The 13,461-nt window shown below is 39.5% G+C and overlaps 1 protein-coding gene across 1 annotated transcript; it reads left to right on the top strand.

Annotated features, from left to right (window-relative positions):
- Nucleotides 1-3,871: 3,871 nt before the first annotated feature.
- Rpl10l (ribosomal protein L10 like) lies at nucleotides 3,872-4,675 on the top strand. The gene has a single exon (XM_090345448.1). The coding sequence runs from the start codon at nucleotides 3,936-3,938 to the stop codon at nucleotides 4,578-4,580; it is 645 nt and encodes a 214-aa protein (XP_090201574.1). The 5' UTR covers nucleotides 3,872-3,935; the 3' UTR covers nucleotides 4,581-4,675.
- Nucleotides 4,676-13,461: the final 8,786 nt, after the last annotated feature.

The following is a 13,461-nucleotide window of genomic DNA, read 5'->3' as shown; positions in this document are numbered from 1 at the left end:
AGAAAAGCCCAGAACCAGATGGATTCACAGCTGAATTCTATAAGGTCTTCAAAGCAGAGCTCACACCAATACTCCTCAAGCTCTTCAACGAAATTGAAAATGAAGGCTCTTTACCAAACTCATTCTATGAAGCCAGTATAACCCTCATCCCCAAACCAGATAGAGATTCATCAAAGAAAGAGAACTATAGACCTATTTCTATGCAAAACTTCTCAACAAAATACTGGTCAACCGTCTTCAGCAACTCATCAAAAAAATTATACACTATAATCAAACAGGATTCATCACAGGAAGGCAAAGCTGGTTCAACATACGCAAATCAATTAATATAAATCAACACATCAACAGGAGCAAGGACAAAAATCACATGATTGTCTCAATAGATGCAGAAAAGGCATTTGACAAGATCCAACACCCCTTTATGTAAAAGCTCTGGAGAAACTAGGAATCTATGGAACATTCCTCAATATAATAAAGGCTGTGTATGACAAACCCACAGCTAGTATTATACTTAAAGGCGAAAAGCTAAAGCCATTCCCTCTAAAATCAGGAACAAGACAAGGATGCCCACTCTCTCCACTCCTCTTTAACATAGTATTAGAATTCCTAGCCAGTGCAATAAGGCAAGAAGCTAGAATAAAGGGGATCCAAATAGGGAAAGAGGAAGTAAAACTTTCCCTCTTTGCAGATGACATGATCCTGTATTTAAAGAATCTTATAGACTCCACTCCCAAGTTCCTTGAGGTGATCCAACAACAGATGGTTGAGGGGATGTGGCCAGGAGGGATCACTACTACACTGCTGATGGGAGTGCAAACTCGTTCAACCACTATGGAAAGCAGTGTGGCAGTGCTTCAAAAGAGTAAACATAGAGCTCCCCTATGACCCAGCAATTCCACTACTAGGCATTTACCCAATTATCAAGAAACAAGGTCAGACTAAATCCACTAGCACAACAATATTCATTGCAGCACTATTTACATAGCAAAGATATGGAACCAACCCAGATGTCCCTCAGTTGATGAGTGGATCAACAAGATGTGGTATTTGTACACAGTGGAATTCTATGCTGCTGTCAGAAAGAATGACATTGCCCAATTTGTTAGGAAATGGAAAGACTTAGAAAAAAATCATATTAAGTGAAGTAAGCCAGACTCAAAGGAAGATAGGCTCAATGGTTTCCCTCATTTGTCATAATCAGTAGAAACCTTGGTCTCTCCTAGCAGAGATTTGCAATAGAGCAAAACCTAGATACATAAGGCCATACAGTATGATGCTAAATGAAAGGACCTCTAGGATATAGAAACAAAAGCCATATAATGAGTGATTGTTGTCATTAATGTAGTATGTTATCTCTCATCTCTTTTGCTATCCCTTGATTATCTCATATTGTTACGGTATCTTACTTTGTTATCAGGTATATTGGATATATTTGTATTTGGTTATTTGAAATTGGATAGGTAAGGGGGGAAAACATGAAGAGGGGTGGGAGTGGGGGAGAATGGGGACCAAGACATGGGAAAGGGTATCAATGTACTTGGCAAATATAAGTAACCCTTCTATTAATTACAATAAAAAATATGAAAAAATCAGTTTGGAAACAGTGACTGGGCTATGAGTTCAACCCCCCCACACACACTTTCCAAAGTGTGGTGAGGACTGTGGTGATAAAGAAAATAGGAGAGGAGAGAGAGAGAAAGAGAGAGAGAGAGAGAGAGAGAGAGAGAGAGAGAGAGAGAGAGAGAGAGAGAGAGAGAGAGAGAGAGAGAGAGAGAGGGGAGTGTGATGCACCAAGTCCTGAGGTCTAAAGAGTTAAGCCTATTTGGCTATATTTCTGTTCAGAAAATGCACATTTGTCAAACACATAAAATTTTGTGAATCAGGTGCAGGAGAGACAAGCAGCATGACCACCTATTTGTCATGACAATAGGAACAATTGACTGACTTTAAAGAAAGGCTACTCCTAACCATGGCTCTTTTAAATTCACTATCCAACTCGAGGAAAATACAGTCAAATTGCTCACCTAGGCTCTCAAAAATATTGAGATTACAGTTCCCAGTATGAAGTTACTAAGAAATGCAGATGAAAATGACTGTTAGTCATCAGCAGGGCTTTCACACTTCATTGAGAGCCCGAGTAGGAACATGATCTCTAAATCATAGTATATTGTCAAACACCAAATGAAGGAACATAATAAAATGACTGAGTGATCAACAGTGTAGAAGCCTCTGCAGCAGGAGAGGGCATCCAGAGTTTCCAGACTTGTATTTTTCTTTCTTTTCTTATCTTTTTTTTTTTTTTGGTGAGACCAACTTCAGAACATAAATTCCAAAGATAAATCCAAAAAAAGTCCAGTATGAAACTGATACACACAATTTTTCTTTGCCAACTTTTGCTGCATTTCCTATAACTGTCTGACTGAAAGTCTACAGATTTACAGAATGTCTTAGACTCATATTTAATAGATATCAACCCATTAGTACATGTCTTGTCAAAATAGATTGTGGAAAAGGAGAATAACATAGATTGTGGAAAAGGAGAATAACAGAGAAAAGATGTCTTCACAGTCAGTGCTGAATGTCTACACCTAAACACGCCTGCCTCCTAAGGACTCCTAGAAAATTACTGCTGCCCTCCCACCCCCAAATTTGTTGCTCTAGGTATACAGCTTTAGCCTTAGCCAAGTTTGTCACTTCTAGTTGTCCCATGTATGCTCATCCACATGACAGTTGCTGAAGATAGCTATAAATATCAACACCCAAGTAAAATCCTTGTTTTCATAGAAATCATTTTATGTAATTGTCTTCCCTGATTCATAGTCATTTCTCATCTCTTTGGCATAGTTTACCATTCTTTAAGCCATTCCTGTTTTCATTGTAGTGGTCTCCATTTCCTGATCTTTCATCTGAATTTTTATCATAGTGAAACCCTTAACACATGAGGGAAATCTACATTTTCTTCTATGTATCATCTCCTGAGTTCTAGTGCATCCCACTTCAAAGAAGACAATTCTAACCCTCTGGGGAAAGTTTTATCACAATGCATGCTGCTGGAGAGACTGGTGGAGAGGGAAGGGAATACTCAAACCTACGGTGCTTTACAGCATCTTTTCTTGACCATTTGAGTAAAGTGAATTGGCTTCTGTATTTCCCACAGTGTCTCCTCCACTACTTGCAGAGCTAAGCATGGGAGTAGAGACAGAGGATCCAACTCCTGGTCCTCACCTTTATTCCTCCCCACCTAGTTCAGTCCAGTAACCAGGAGAGGCTCACAACATAAGCAAGACAAAGGAGCCAAGCCTCCTATTGTTTTCTAGGCCTGAGGAGTAGTGTAGGCCTGCAGCTGAATAATCTGGGTAAACCAGGATTTGTAACCCCTTGTATTGAAGAAAAGGATTATGTCAGCTGACCCTGATAGGGACAGCGTGTTATGGAATGAAAAGCTTTAATATTTGAACATGGAAGCAAGTGCAAAGTTAAAAAAAAAAATTCAACCGCAAGCCAGATGGTGTGCGTGGCTCAGGCCTGTAATCCCAGCTACCCAGGAGGTTGCGAGCCGAGGATCCGAGGTCGAAGCCAGCCCAGACAGGAAAGTCTGAGAAGCGCTTCTCTCCAATCAACCACTAGAAAAACAGAACTGGCATTTAACAAAGGCTGTGACGGAAAGTGCATTAGCTGCATGAAGTACGTCCAGTACGAGGGCCACGTTTCCTAAAGTGCAAGGCGGGAAGCCGGTGGGTTTCTCTGATTGAGGTTTGTGGCAGCCCATAGTTCCGCCGTGCAGAGACGTCCAGGGCGCAGGCGCCGTGTGCCGGGAGTGTCTGTCCATCGTCCTCTCGTCTCTATGGTACCACAAGGGACTGTGGGTAACTGTCGTCTGGCGCTAGTGCGCACGCGCAGGAAGGCGGCTGGCTTTCCCCGGAGGAGGCGGCGCCATGGGCCGTCGTCCCGCTCGCTGTTACCGTTACTGCAAGAACAAGCCCTACCCTAAGTCTCGCTTCTGCCGCGGCGTCCCCGATGCCAAGATCCGCATCTTCGACCTGGGTCGGAAGAAGGCCAAAGTGGACGAGTTCCCACTGTGCGGCCACATGGTGTCGGATGAGTACGAGCAGCTGTCGTCCGAAGCCCTGGAGGCCGCCCGCATCTGCGCCAACAAGTACATGGTGAAGAGCTGCGGCAAAGATGGCTTCCACATCCGGGTGCGCCTGCACCCCTTCCACGTGATCCGCATCAACAAGATGCTGTCGTGCGCAGGCGCCGACCGCCTGCAGACCGGTATGCGCGGGGCCTTTGGGAAGCCTCAGGGCACGGTGGCCCGGGTCCACATCGGCCAGGTCATCATGTCCATCCGCACCAAGCTGCAGAACAAGGAGCACGTCATCGAGGCCCTGCGCCGGGCCAAGTTCAAGTTCCCCGGACGCCAGAAGATCCACATCTCCAAGAAGTGGGGCTTCACCAAGTTCAACGCCCAGGAGTTCGAGGCCAAGGTGGCCCAGAAGCGCCTCATCCCGGATGGCTGCGGGGTCAAGTACGTCCCGGACCGGGGTCCCCTGGACAGATGGCGGGCCCTGCACTCCTGAGCAGCGCATACCACCGCCACCACCCCGCCCTCCCCCTCCGCCCGGCCCATTGCCCGGGTTCAGAAATGGTGTCGATCGGGAGGAGTTTCACAGAAGGAAAGAAGTGCCTCCTGTCACTGCTCACCATTCCTAGAGACAAAAAGTCGCCAGGAGAGAAGGAAATCAAGCCGCTTTTCTTGTTCGTCGTTGACTTTCACGTTTGTGGTTCTCTTTCATTAAAAGAAAAATTTAAAAAAAAAAGGTAGATAAGCCGCGTGTGGAAATCCTTACTGCGTACGGAAGGGGGAAACAGGAAACAAAACAGGGTATTGAAGTTACAGCCCGTCTGTTAGTAAATTCAGAAAGTTAAATGTTTTCCTGTACATTTCTGAGCATTGTTTGTCGAATTGCCTATCCCCCCTGGGCTCATCAACCGTAGAACAATCGACCGTATACCTGGGAAGTTTTTTTATATAGGCAGCAATTACATGGTCTCACACTCAAGAGACAACACTCCAATCTTTTCTTTCATCACAGGAAGGTCTTGGGTGACAATAGAGTTCATATTGGTTGTATTTGAGCCCCAGAAGAATCAATAGAAAAGAGAAAATGGCAATCAGCTATCTGTGGTCCCTGGACAGAGGCTGCAATCCTCTAAGTGCATTAAAGTTACAGTGGTCGTGCAAGTAATCTTTGTTTTACTTTAGAAACTGCATAAGCCAAAATTCTTTGGTCTGTTTATGTTGTTCCGGTTGAATTAACTGAATTAGTCCTCTGAATCTTAATCCCACAGTGATGCCTTCAGTTTTCTTAAGCGAACTACTCTTTTTTTAAACTCAAACATTTAGTGAAAGCAACAAAAGGAGTAGTACTAAACTGCATAGAAATACTTCTTACTATCCGTTTACTTAATTTCTTAGGTCGGTCCTGACATACTGCATTTGGTTTATAGTTCTTGCAATCCTGGCTAGAAATTACTTCTTATGTATGTTTTTAAGCTAGATTGCCTCTGTAAAATATGATTTATGCTCTTGCTACTATCTGGGACTTAACTCGGAGCCTTAGTCTCTGTGAGTTTGGTTGTACACCAAGCACACTTACCACTTTCACCTGGCCTTGCCTCCAGTCCTGCTTTTCTGCACATTATTTACAGTGAAGTCTCAAAGATTTCTGACCCACTCCCACCCACAGAGTGGCTTTAATCTGTGAGTCCCAGCATCTTAGCTTCCTGAGTAGCTGGCATTAGAGGCACCAAGCACCTATAGCTGATTTTTAAGCTATGATGGTTTTACGTATGAACTTGAGAAAGATACCATTTAAAATATAAATACTAAGCATTAAAATGATTCTTTAAAACTTTTTTCTTATTGCGTTGAAAGACTAAAATTAGCTAGGAAAGCTGATCATAGAAATAAATAAATGAAGGTAGAGCCAGTAAGCTTTTCTGCCTGCAGTCTAGGATTTTTTTTTTCCCAATTTTTCTGATTCTGTTTTCATAAGAAAACAAATCAAATTGCTAAACAAAACAAAAGTTCTTTTTCTCTTTGATATTAGGGTTTCAGCTTGGGACCTTGGATTTGCTGGGCAGATGTTCTACCCTTGGAGCCACATTGACAGTACTTTTGTGCTTTAATTTTTTCCAGTAGGGTAATGAAGGCTTTGTGCCGTATAAAGCCTCGACATCATTTGGTTCATTACTGGACAGACACATGTTTTCATTGGCTTCTTTCCACTGTCTTCTTGTGTTGCTGATTTTGTGTAGCTGAAAATGACACAAATATGCACATGGACCTTGGCAAAACAAAAAGTTCCTCATCATTGCAGTCTTGCCTCTCATTTATGCCTGAGCCAGCCTGGACCATGATCCTTCTCAAATAGGTATAGCTGTTTCATTGGCTGAGAAAGTGACCTTTTGAACATTCACCCTGGGCTAGCATGAACCTGTAATTGTACCAGTCTCCACCTCTAGGTTTACAAGGCAGAGCCACCACATCCACTATATTTAGATGGTTGTCATTCTGGGCTCTGAATGTTAGTTTCTTGCATTTTGTTACTTTTCAAAACAGAGTCTGAAACCTTGATCCTCATATTTTACAGTAGCCATGAACCTAGGATTAAACATGCATGCCATTGCACCAACTTTTTGTTGATTGAGATGGAGTTTGGTGAACTTTTTTTCTTTGGTCAGGTTTGTAACTGTAATTATTAGTTACATTCTCCTCTGTTTTTACTTTACAACTTCCATCTTAGGTCCATAGCCCTTTCCCCAAATCAGGTGGCCAGACGACCACAATTCTTAACCCTGACCTCTGTGACCCATAGCATCCAGCTGTAGCAGCAGAATTCTTTGGACTCAGGCCTAATCACATCTATTGCAATCAGTAAACCCTGCCCTGGCTACTTGCTCTGGCCCCAGCTGTAACTGCAGCTTATTCCCTGCCCTCAGTGGAAATTTCCATCCCTATCCCTTGGCCCTATAAAGCTACTCACTTTGCACAATGACAGGCATTGTGTCCAACCCAAAAGGTACAGCCTTGTCAGGTTGCTGACAGTAAACTTTGCTGTACATGACTTGGTGTCTGCTTGGTCTTCAGGGCTGGAGCTTTCAGTAATCCTCTGAATTCAATGCTCTGTACCCAACTGTGGTTTTGTTGTTCTTTGTTTTAGTGGTAATGGTAATGGGATTTGAACACAAAACTTGGGCTTGTCTGGTGAGAGCACCACCTCCTGAGCCCTAATCCTCTTTCTTTCTTCATTTTAGTTTCAAATGAAGTCTCACATTCATGCCTATGATGGCATAGAAGAACATAGCCTGTATTTAACCATATAGTTGGCATGATGGACACTTTCCATTTTACCAGTTTGTTTCTTGGTTGAGAAGACACTCCATGAACTTTTTATTCTTGGTAGCCTCAAACTACCGTCAACCTGATCTTTATTGCCAAAGTAGCTAGGATCAGAGCAGTGAACCACCTCACATGCCTTAGTTTTTCTCAGAAGTGCTATTAACATAAATTCCCCAAGCATACTTCTTTTTTTCCCATCATTTCCTGATTTTATACTCATTCTAGTTAGTTTTAAGAACTGATAAGACAACTGAGCTCAAGGATAATTAAATTACCTGTTTGAAGAACTCTTTCATTTTAAAATTCAAAATGGGAAATTTAATTTGGCAATCTTTGTATGCATGTACAACTGAAACAAAATGGAATTGTTTGTCCATTTCAGATAAAACTCCCCAAATAGTGAACTAAGGACATATTGAATAAAACCTTTTCATTTCAGCTTGATAGAATCTCCAAGGTTTCTGGAAAATGCTGACTAAAGAAAAATCTCAAGAGGACTCTGTACTGTTCCAACTTATTTTTTAAAAGATAATTTTATAAATTACCATTATATAACCTATTCTTTCTTATACCATCAAAATATGAAATCATCTTAATATTTAGCTTGAAATATTTAGTTTTAATATATATGTTCAATTCTGGTATGAATTGGTCATAAATAACTAACAATGGCAGATGTTTCATTGCCTATCTTGACAAAATTCAAATAAGGCTTTCTGGTTCATAGATATTGCTATTGACCTAAGAATGAGCCTAAGACATCATTTAGTTCTAGAGATCACCTGCTTTAGCAATAATGTTACTTTATTGCAATGGCTTAGTTTTCATAAAATATGTACATAGGCCCTTTTAAAGACAAATGAATAGAAATTATTGAACAAAGTGAAAGCTAATTTAATTTATATTTGCAATTACATTAATTGACCCAAAAGAGGATATGAAGGAAGCTTCATGGGAAGACTTCCTTTATAATGGCCCCAAATGGTACAGAATGGATGCATCACTGTGCCTCAGTCATATTTTCCTCAATGGATTTGGACAGGGAAATATAAGGTATTCTAATACCTTCTAAGGAAATAACAAATAGACCCCCTTGAAAGCCAGTCTTAGACCTCTAGATACATGGAGAAATTTAAGGAGAATGAGTAATGAGTTAAAGGGAACATCTTTGAATCATATAACTTTGAATCATTTGGCAAAGCAAATATTGTCTATACTTTTATTAATAACCTAAATCAAGGAATGGAGAGAAAGAATCAGAACAAATTATCTTCTCCTTTATTCCTCTTATTCTTTTTCGTTGGGTAATATTAATAGAAATGATGACAAATGGGCTGGGAGCTTAGCCTAGTGGTAAAGTGCTTGCCTTGCATGCATGAAGACCCAGGTTCGATTCCTCGGTACCACATATACAGAAAAAAAGCCAGAAATGGTGCTGTGGGTCAGGTGGTAGAGTGCTAGCCTTGAGAAAGCCCAAGGACAGTGCCCAAGCCCTGAGTTCAAGGCCTAGGACTGGCAAAAAAAAGAAATGATGACAAATTTGAATAGACTGAGTAACAATTTTAATAATTGATCATGATTGAAAAATTAGTGAAAGGCTTAGATATCATAAAGGAAATGTACTACTGAAAAAAGAAATATAAGTTTGATGGGGCACAGCTGGTAGTGGATCCAGGAAAAATAAAAATTTCATGTTCATTTCATTTCTCCTGTCAGACCTGTTATATAACCATTTTTGAAAAAATCTTTCCCAAACCATACTAGAAAATGTACAAATGACTAAACTTTAGGAAGCCTATTGAATTTTCAAAAAATAAACCCTTTTTCAAACTTGTAATCCTAAGCTATTTAGAAGCTGTAATCAGACATTGTCAGTTCGAGGCTAGCACAGGCAAAAATTCAGGAGATTCCATTCCAATTAATTACTGGGTTTAATGGTGCACCTGTCTCCCAGCTATGTGACGAAGTACAAATAGGAAGATGTCAGTCCAAGCCAGCCTATGTATGGAGCAAAACCAGGACATAAATAGTAAATTAAATAGGAAGCCTACAGAGTGGGAGAAGATCTTCACCAACCAAACAACGGACAAAGGCCTCATATCTAAAATATATCAACAGCTCAAAAAATTGAATCACTCCAAAACTAAAAGTAACAACCATCCCATTAAAAAAATGGGCCAAAGACTTAAAGAGAGTCTTCTCTGAAGAAGAAACAAAAATGGCCTATAGACACATGAAGAAATGCTCAACATCTCTGGTCATAAAAGAAATGCAAATCAAAACAACTCTAAGATTTCACCTCACTCCAGTTAGAATGGCCAGAATCAGGAAAACGAACAATAACAGATGCTGGAGGGAATGTGGCCAGGAAGGATCACTACTACACTGTTGGTGGGAGTGCAAACTCGTTCAACCACTATGGAAAGCAGTATGGCAGTGCCTCAAAAGGCTAAACATAGAACTCCCCTATGACCCAGCAATTCCACTACTTGGCATTTACCCAACCATCCAGAATCTAGGGCATACTAAATCCACTAGCACAACAATGTTCATTGCAGCATTATTCACCATAGCAAAGATATGGAACCAACCTAGATGTCCCTCAATTGAAGAGTGGATCAACAAGTTGTGGTATTTGTACACAATGGAATTCTATGCTGCTGTCAGAAAAAATGACATCGACCCATTTGTTAGGAAATGGAAAGACTTAGAAAAAATCATATTAAGTGAAGTTACCCAGACTCAAAGGAACTTAGACTCAATGATTTCCCTCATTTGTCATAATCAGTAGAAACCTTGGGCTCTACTAGCAGAGATCTGCAATAGAGCAAAACCTTGATATATAAGGCCATATAGTATGAAGCTAATTGAAAGGACCTCCAGGATACTGAAACAAAAGCCATATAATGAATGATTGTTGTTCTTAATGTACTATGTTATCTTTCATCTCCTTTGCTGTCTCTTGGGTATCTCATATTGTTACAGTATCTCACTTTGTTATCTGATATTTCAAATAACCAAATACAAATAAATTCAATATTTGATAGGGAAGGGGGGAAAACCAAGACGGGGGGGGGGTGGGGGGGAGGGTGATGGGTACCAAGACATGTGAAAGGGTATCAATGTATGTGAATTAATGCACCTTCTATCTGGCAAATATCATGTAACCCTTTTATTAATTACAATAAAAAAATTATAAAAGAAAAGTAACCAAAAACAAAAGGCTGAAGGCTTGGCTCCAGAGAAAAAGTGGCTGCCTAGTAGGTGTGAGATGCTGAGTTCAAACTCAATTACCCTCAAAAACAAAAATTTCTATGTCACTTTGGAAACTATACTGCCTTAGCATCTCTATAACTGGGATTACAGGCATATATTACCACACACACTTGCTTATATTAGCAATTAGCAATACCATATGTAAATCAAATTTAAACTCTTTGATATTTTGATGTTAGCACGGGGTTCTTTTGGAGTTTTTTGTTTGTTTGTTTTGTTTTGTTGGTTGATTTGTTTTTGTTTTTCCTGGTAGCATGACTGGAACTCTGAATCTCTCACTCTTGCTTAACTTGCTTTCTAGGTTGAACTGATCCTAAAACCAGAAGATCAATTTTTAATTTTGTGTACCTATTGAAAGAGGAAATACTTTGGAAAAAATAAACTTTTGTTGGGACCCTCGGTCTTCATCCCACTTTCCCTTTCATCTGGAGCAGCTTATTGAATCTTGCTGATTCTGAGTTGCCTAAGTTTTATAGAGATCCCAATGATAAATGCAGACTACCATGAGAGCTATATTAACATACAATTACTGTTGGTGCTGGGAGAGGCCAGAATAGCTGTTTGGATATTGGTTATTGTTTTATGGTTAGAACTTAAAAGGATTTCACTATATGTTATCTATGTATTTTATTATCATTATTGTGACCATGAAGTGAGAGATAAATATTAAATGGCAGAACCTTAAAAATCTCCAATGTTTAATGCACACATTGATGTATTTAAGAATTTATTTATTTAGTTAGTTGTCTGTCCTGTGGCCTAAACCCAAGGCCTAAGCGCTATCGCTGAGCTTTTGTTCTCAAGGCTATCACTCAACTGCTTGTTCCAGTTTCAGATCCAGCAATTTGGTGGTTAATTGAAGATAAGAGACTCATGGACTTTCCTGCCCAGACTATGTTTGAATGATGAGTCTCAAAGCTCAGCCTCCTAATTAGTAATAAAGGGGTGAGCTACTCATGTCTTGCCATTGTAGTTATTCTTTCCTGAGTAAAAATACACAGAATGATAATGCTTTTAAATGCAATAATAAAAATATTAAATATCTCTGTACTCACTATTCCCTAGCAGATTTAGTTTGGATTTCTACTGAAGTCAAATATATTTTTTTGAAATAGTTATTGCTGCCTATGAAATTTTGTCATATTTTAATATTATACTGCCTTAATGTAAAGTCAAGGTATTTAAATATAAGTGAATTATGTGATTATTTATATGTCGTGAAAAGAAATATTTCAAAGTAATCACTTTTCTAACACATTGGAAACTACTAAAATAATTACTATTATCAATCAATTAGTTACAGAAACATATTACTTTATAATATATTAGAGCTAATGAATCATGAGTAGTTGTGATTAACTTACACAGTATTTTTTTCCAGTCCTGGGCTTGAACTCAGGGTCTGGACACATTCCTTGTGCCTCTTTTTGCTCAGATCTAGTTAGAGCATTATAATTTATCATTTGTACTTTTAGGTATTTATTAAATTAGTAAGAACATACAGAGAGAATGCCTTAAAAGTCAGGGTCTGCACAATGGATTTCTATACCGCCATCGGAAAGAATGACATCACCCTATTTGTAACCAAATGGAAAGGTTTGGAAACAATTATATTAAGTGAAGTAAGCCAGACCCAAAGAAACATAGTCTCCATGCTTTCCCTCATTTGTAATCATTAGTATATGTCTAGGATTCTCCTAGAGGATCACAATAGGTCAAAAGCTATGTACATATGGCCATATAAGATGAGGATACAGAAACAAGAGGTTTATTTTTGTGACTGTTGTTCTATGTGAAGTTATTTCTTTCTCTTTTTTCCCCTACGGTTTATTTCATGTTGTTACTGTATCTGACTTTGGTTCCTGGTATATTGTATATACATTCATTTGTTTATTTGAAAGCAGAAAGGGAAGGGGAAAAACAAGATGATTGGGAGGAGGAGGATGGGGAGGAAACTGTAATCCCTCTATATATCACCCTGACAATAAAATACGATTTAAAAAGAAAGAATGATCTTCCCCCAAAATATCAGGGTCTCCAATTGGAAGATAACAATTAAAAAAAAAAAAAACCTCAATCCTTGTTCTCTGAGGTTCCAAAGTGATCCCTGTCATCATATGAATAATCTGGTTTCTATGAGATGACTCTGAAAGTTGACATTAAACCTTGTTATTCAGACCTCAGCTTCCGAGTCACTAAGATTATGGGTGTGAGCCAGCAGCACCTGGCTACAGAGGTCTTCAGAGGCCCAGTGAGGCTACAGAATTATCCTTCAAAGATGGAAATTTGACCACCGCAAGGTACATAGGAAAAATGAACATAAGGAGAAAAAGCAATTCTAAGCCTCCCTTTCTAAGAAGGGAGGCCTGGAATAGGTCTTTCCAGCATAGTGTAACTCTTTTAATCTTAGACTTCTAGCCTCAAAATGATGAGGATATTTAGTTTCTATGGTTTGAGAAACTCAGTCAGGAGTGAGTGATGGTAACAAAAATTGTTACATAGAGGTTTTATGGTCATAGAGTTTAGAGACTTCTTGATTCTTCTTAATTCTTTGGCTAAACAGTATTGATACATTTTGGGACACTCTGTATGCTTGATATATTTGTGGATCATTTTAACTATTTTATATTGTATCTGAAATTTGTTTTCTTTCTTTTCAATTGTATTTTATTGTCAGGGTGATGTAAACAGGGGTTACAGTTAAAATCGTCAGCTAGTGAGTATATCACTTCTTGAACATTGATACACCTTCTGATATTTTTCTCCTACTTTCCTTCCCC

Source organism: Megascapheus bottae, chromosome 14 (genome assembly GCF_031878675.1).
Source record: "Megascapheus bottae isolate mThoBot1 chromosome 14, mThoBot2.hap1, whole genome shotgun sequence".
NCBI lineage: Eukaryota > Metazoa > Chordata > Mammalia > Rodentia > Geomyidae > Megascapheus > Megascapheus bottae.
The sequence above is the reverse complement of the archived record's forward strand: the minus strand, read 5'-3'. Positions and strand labels throughout refer to the sequence as shown.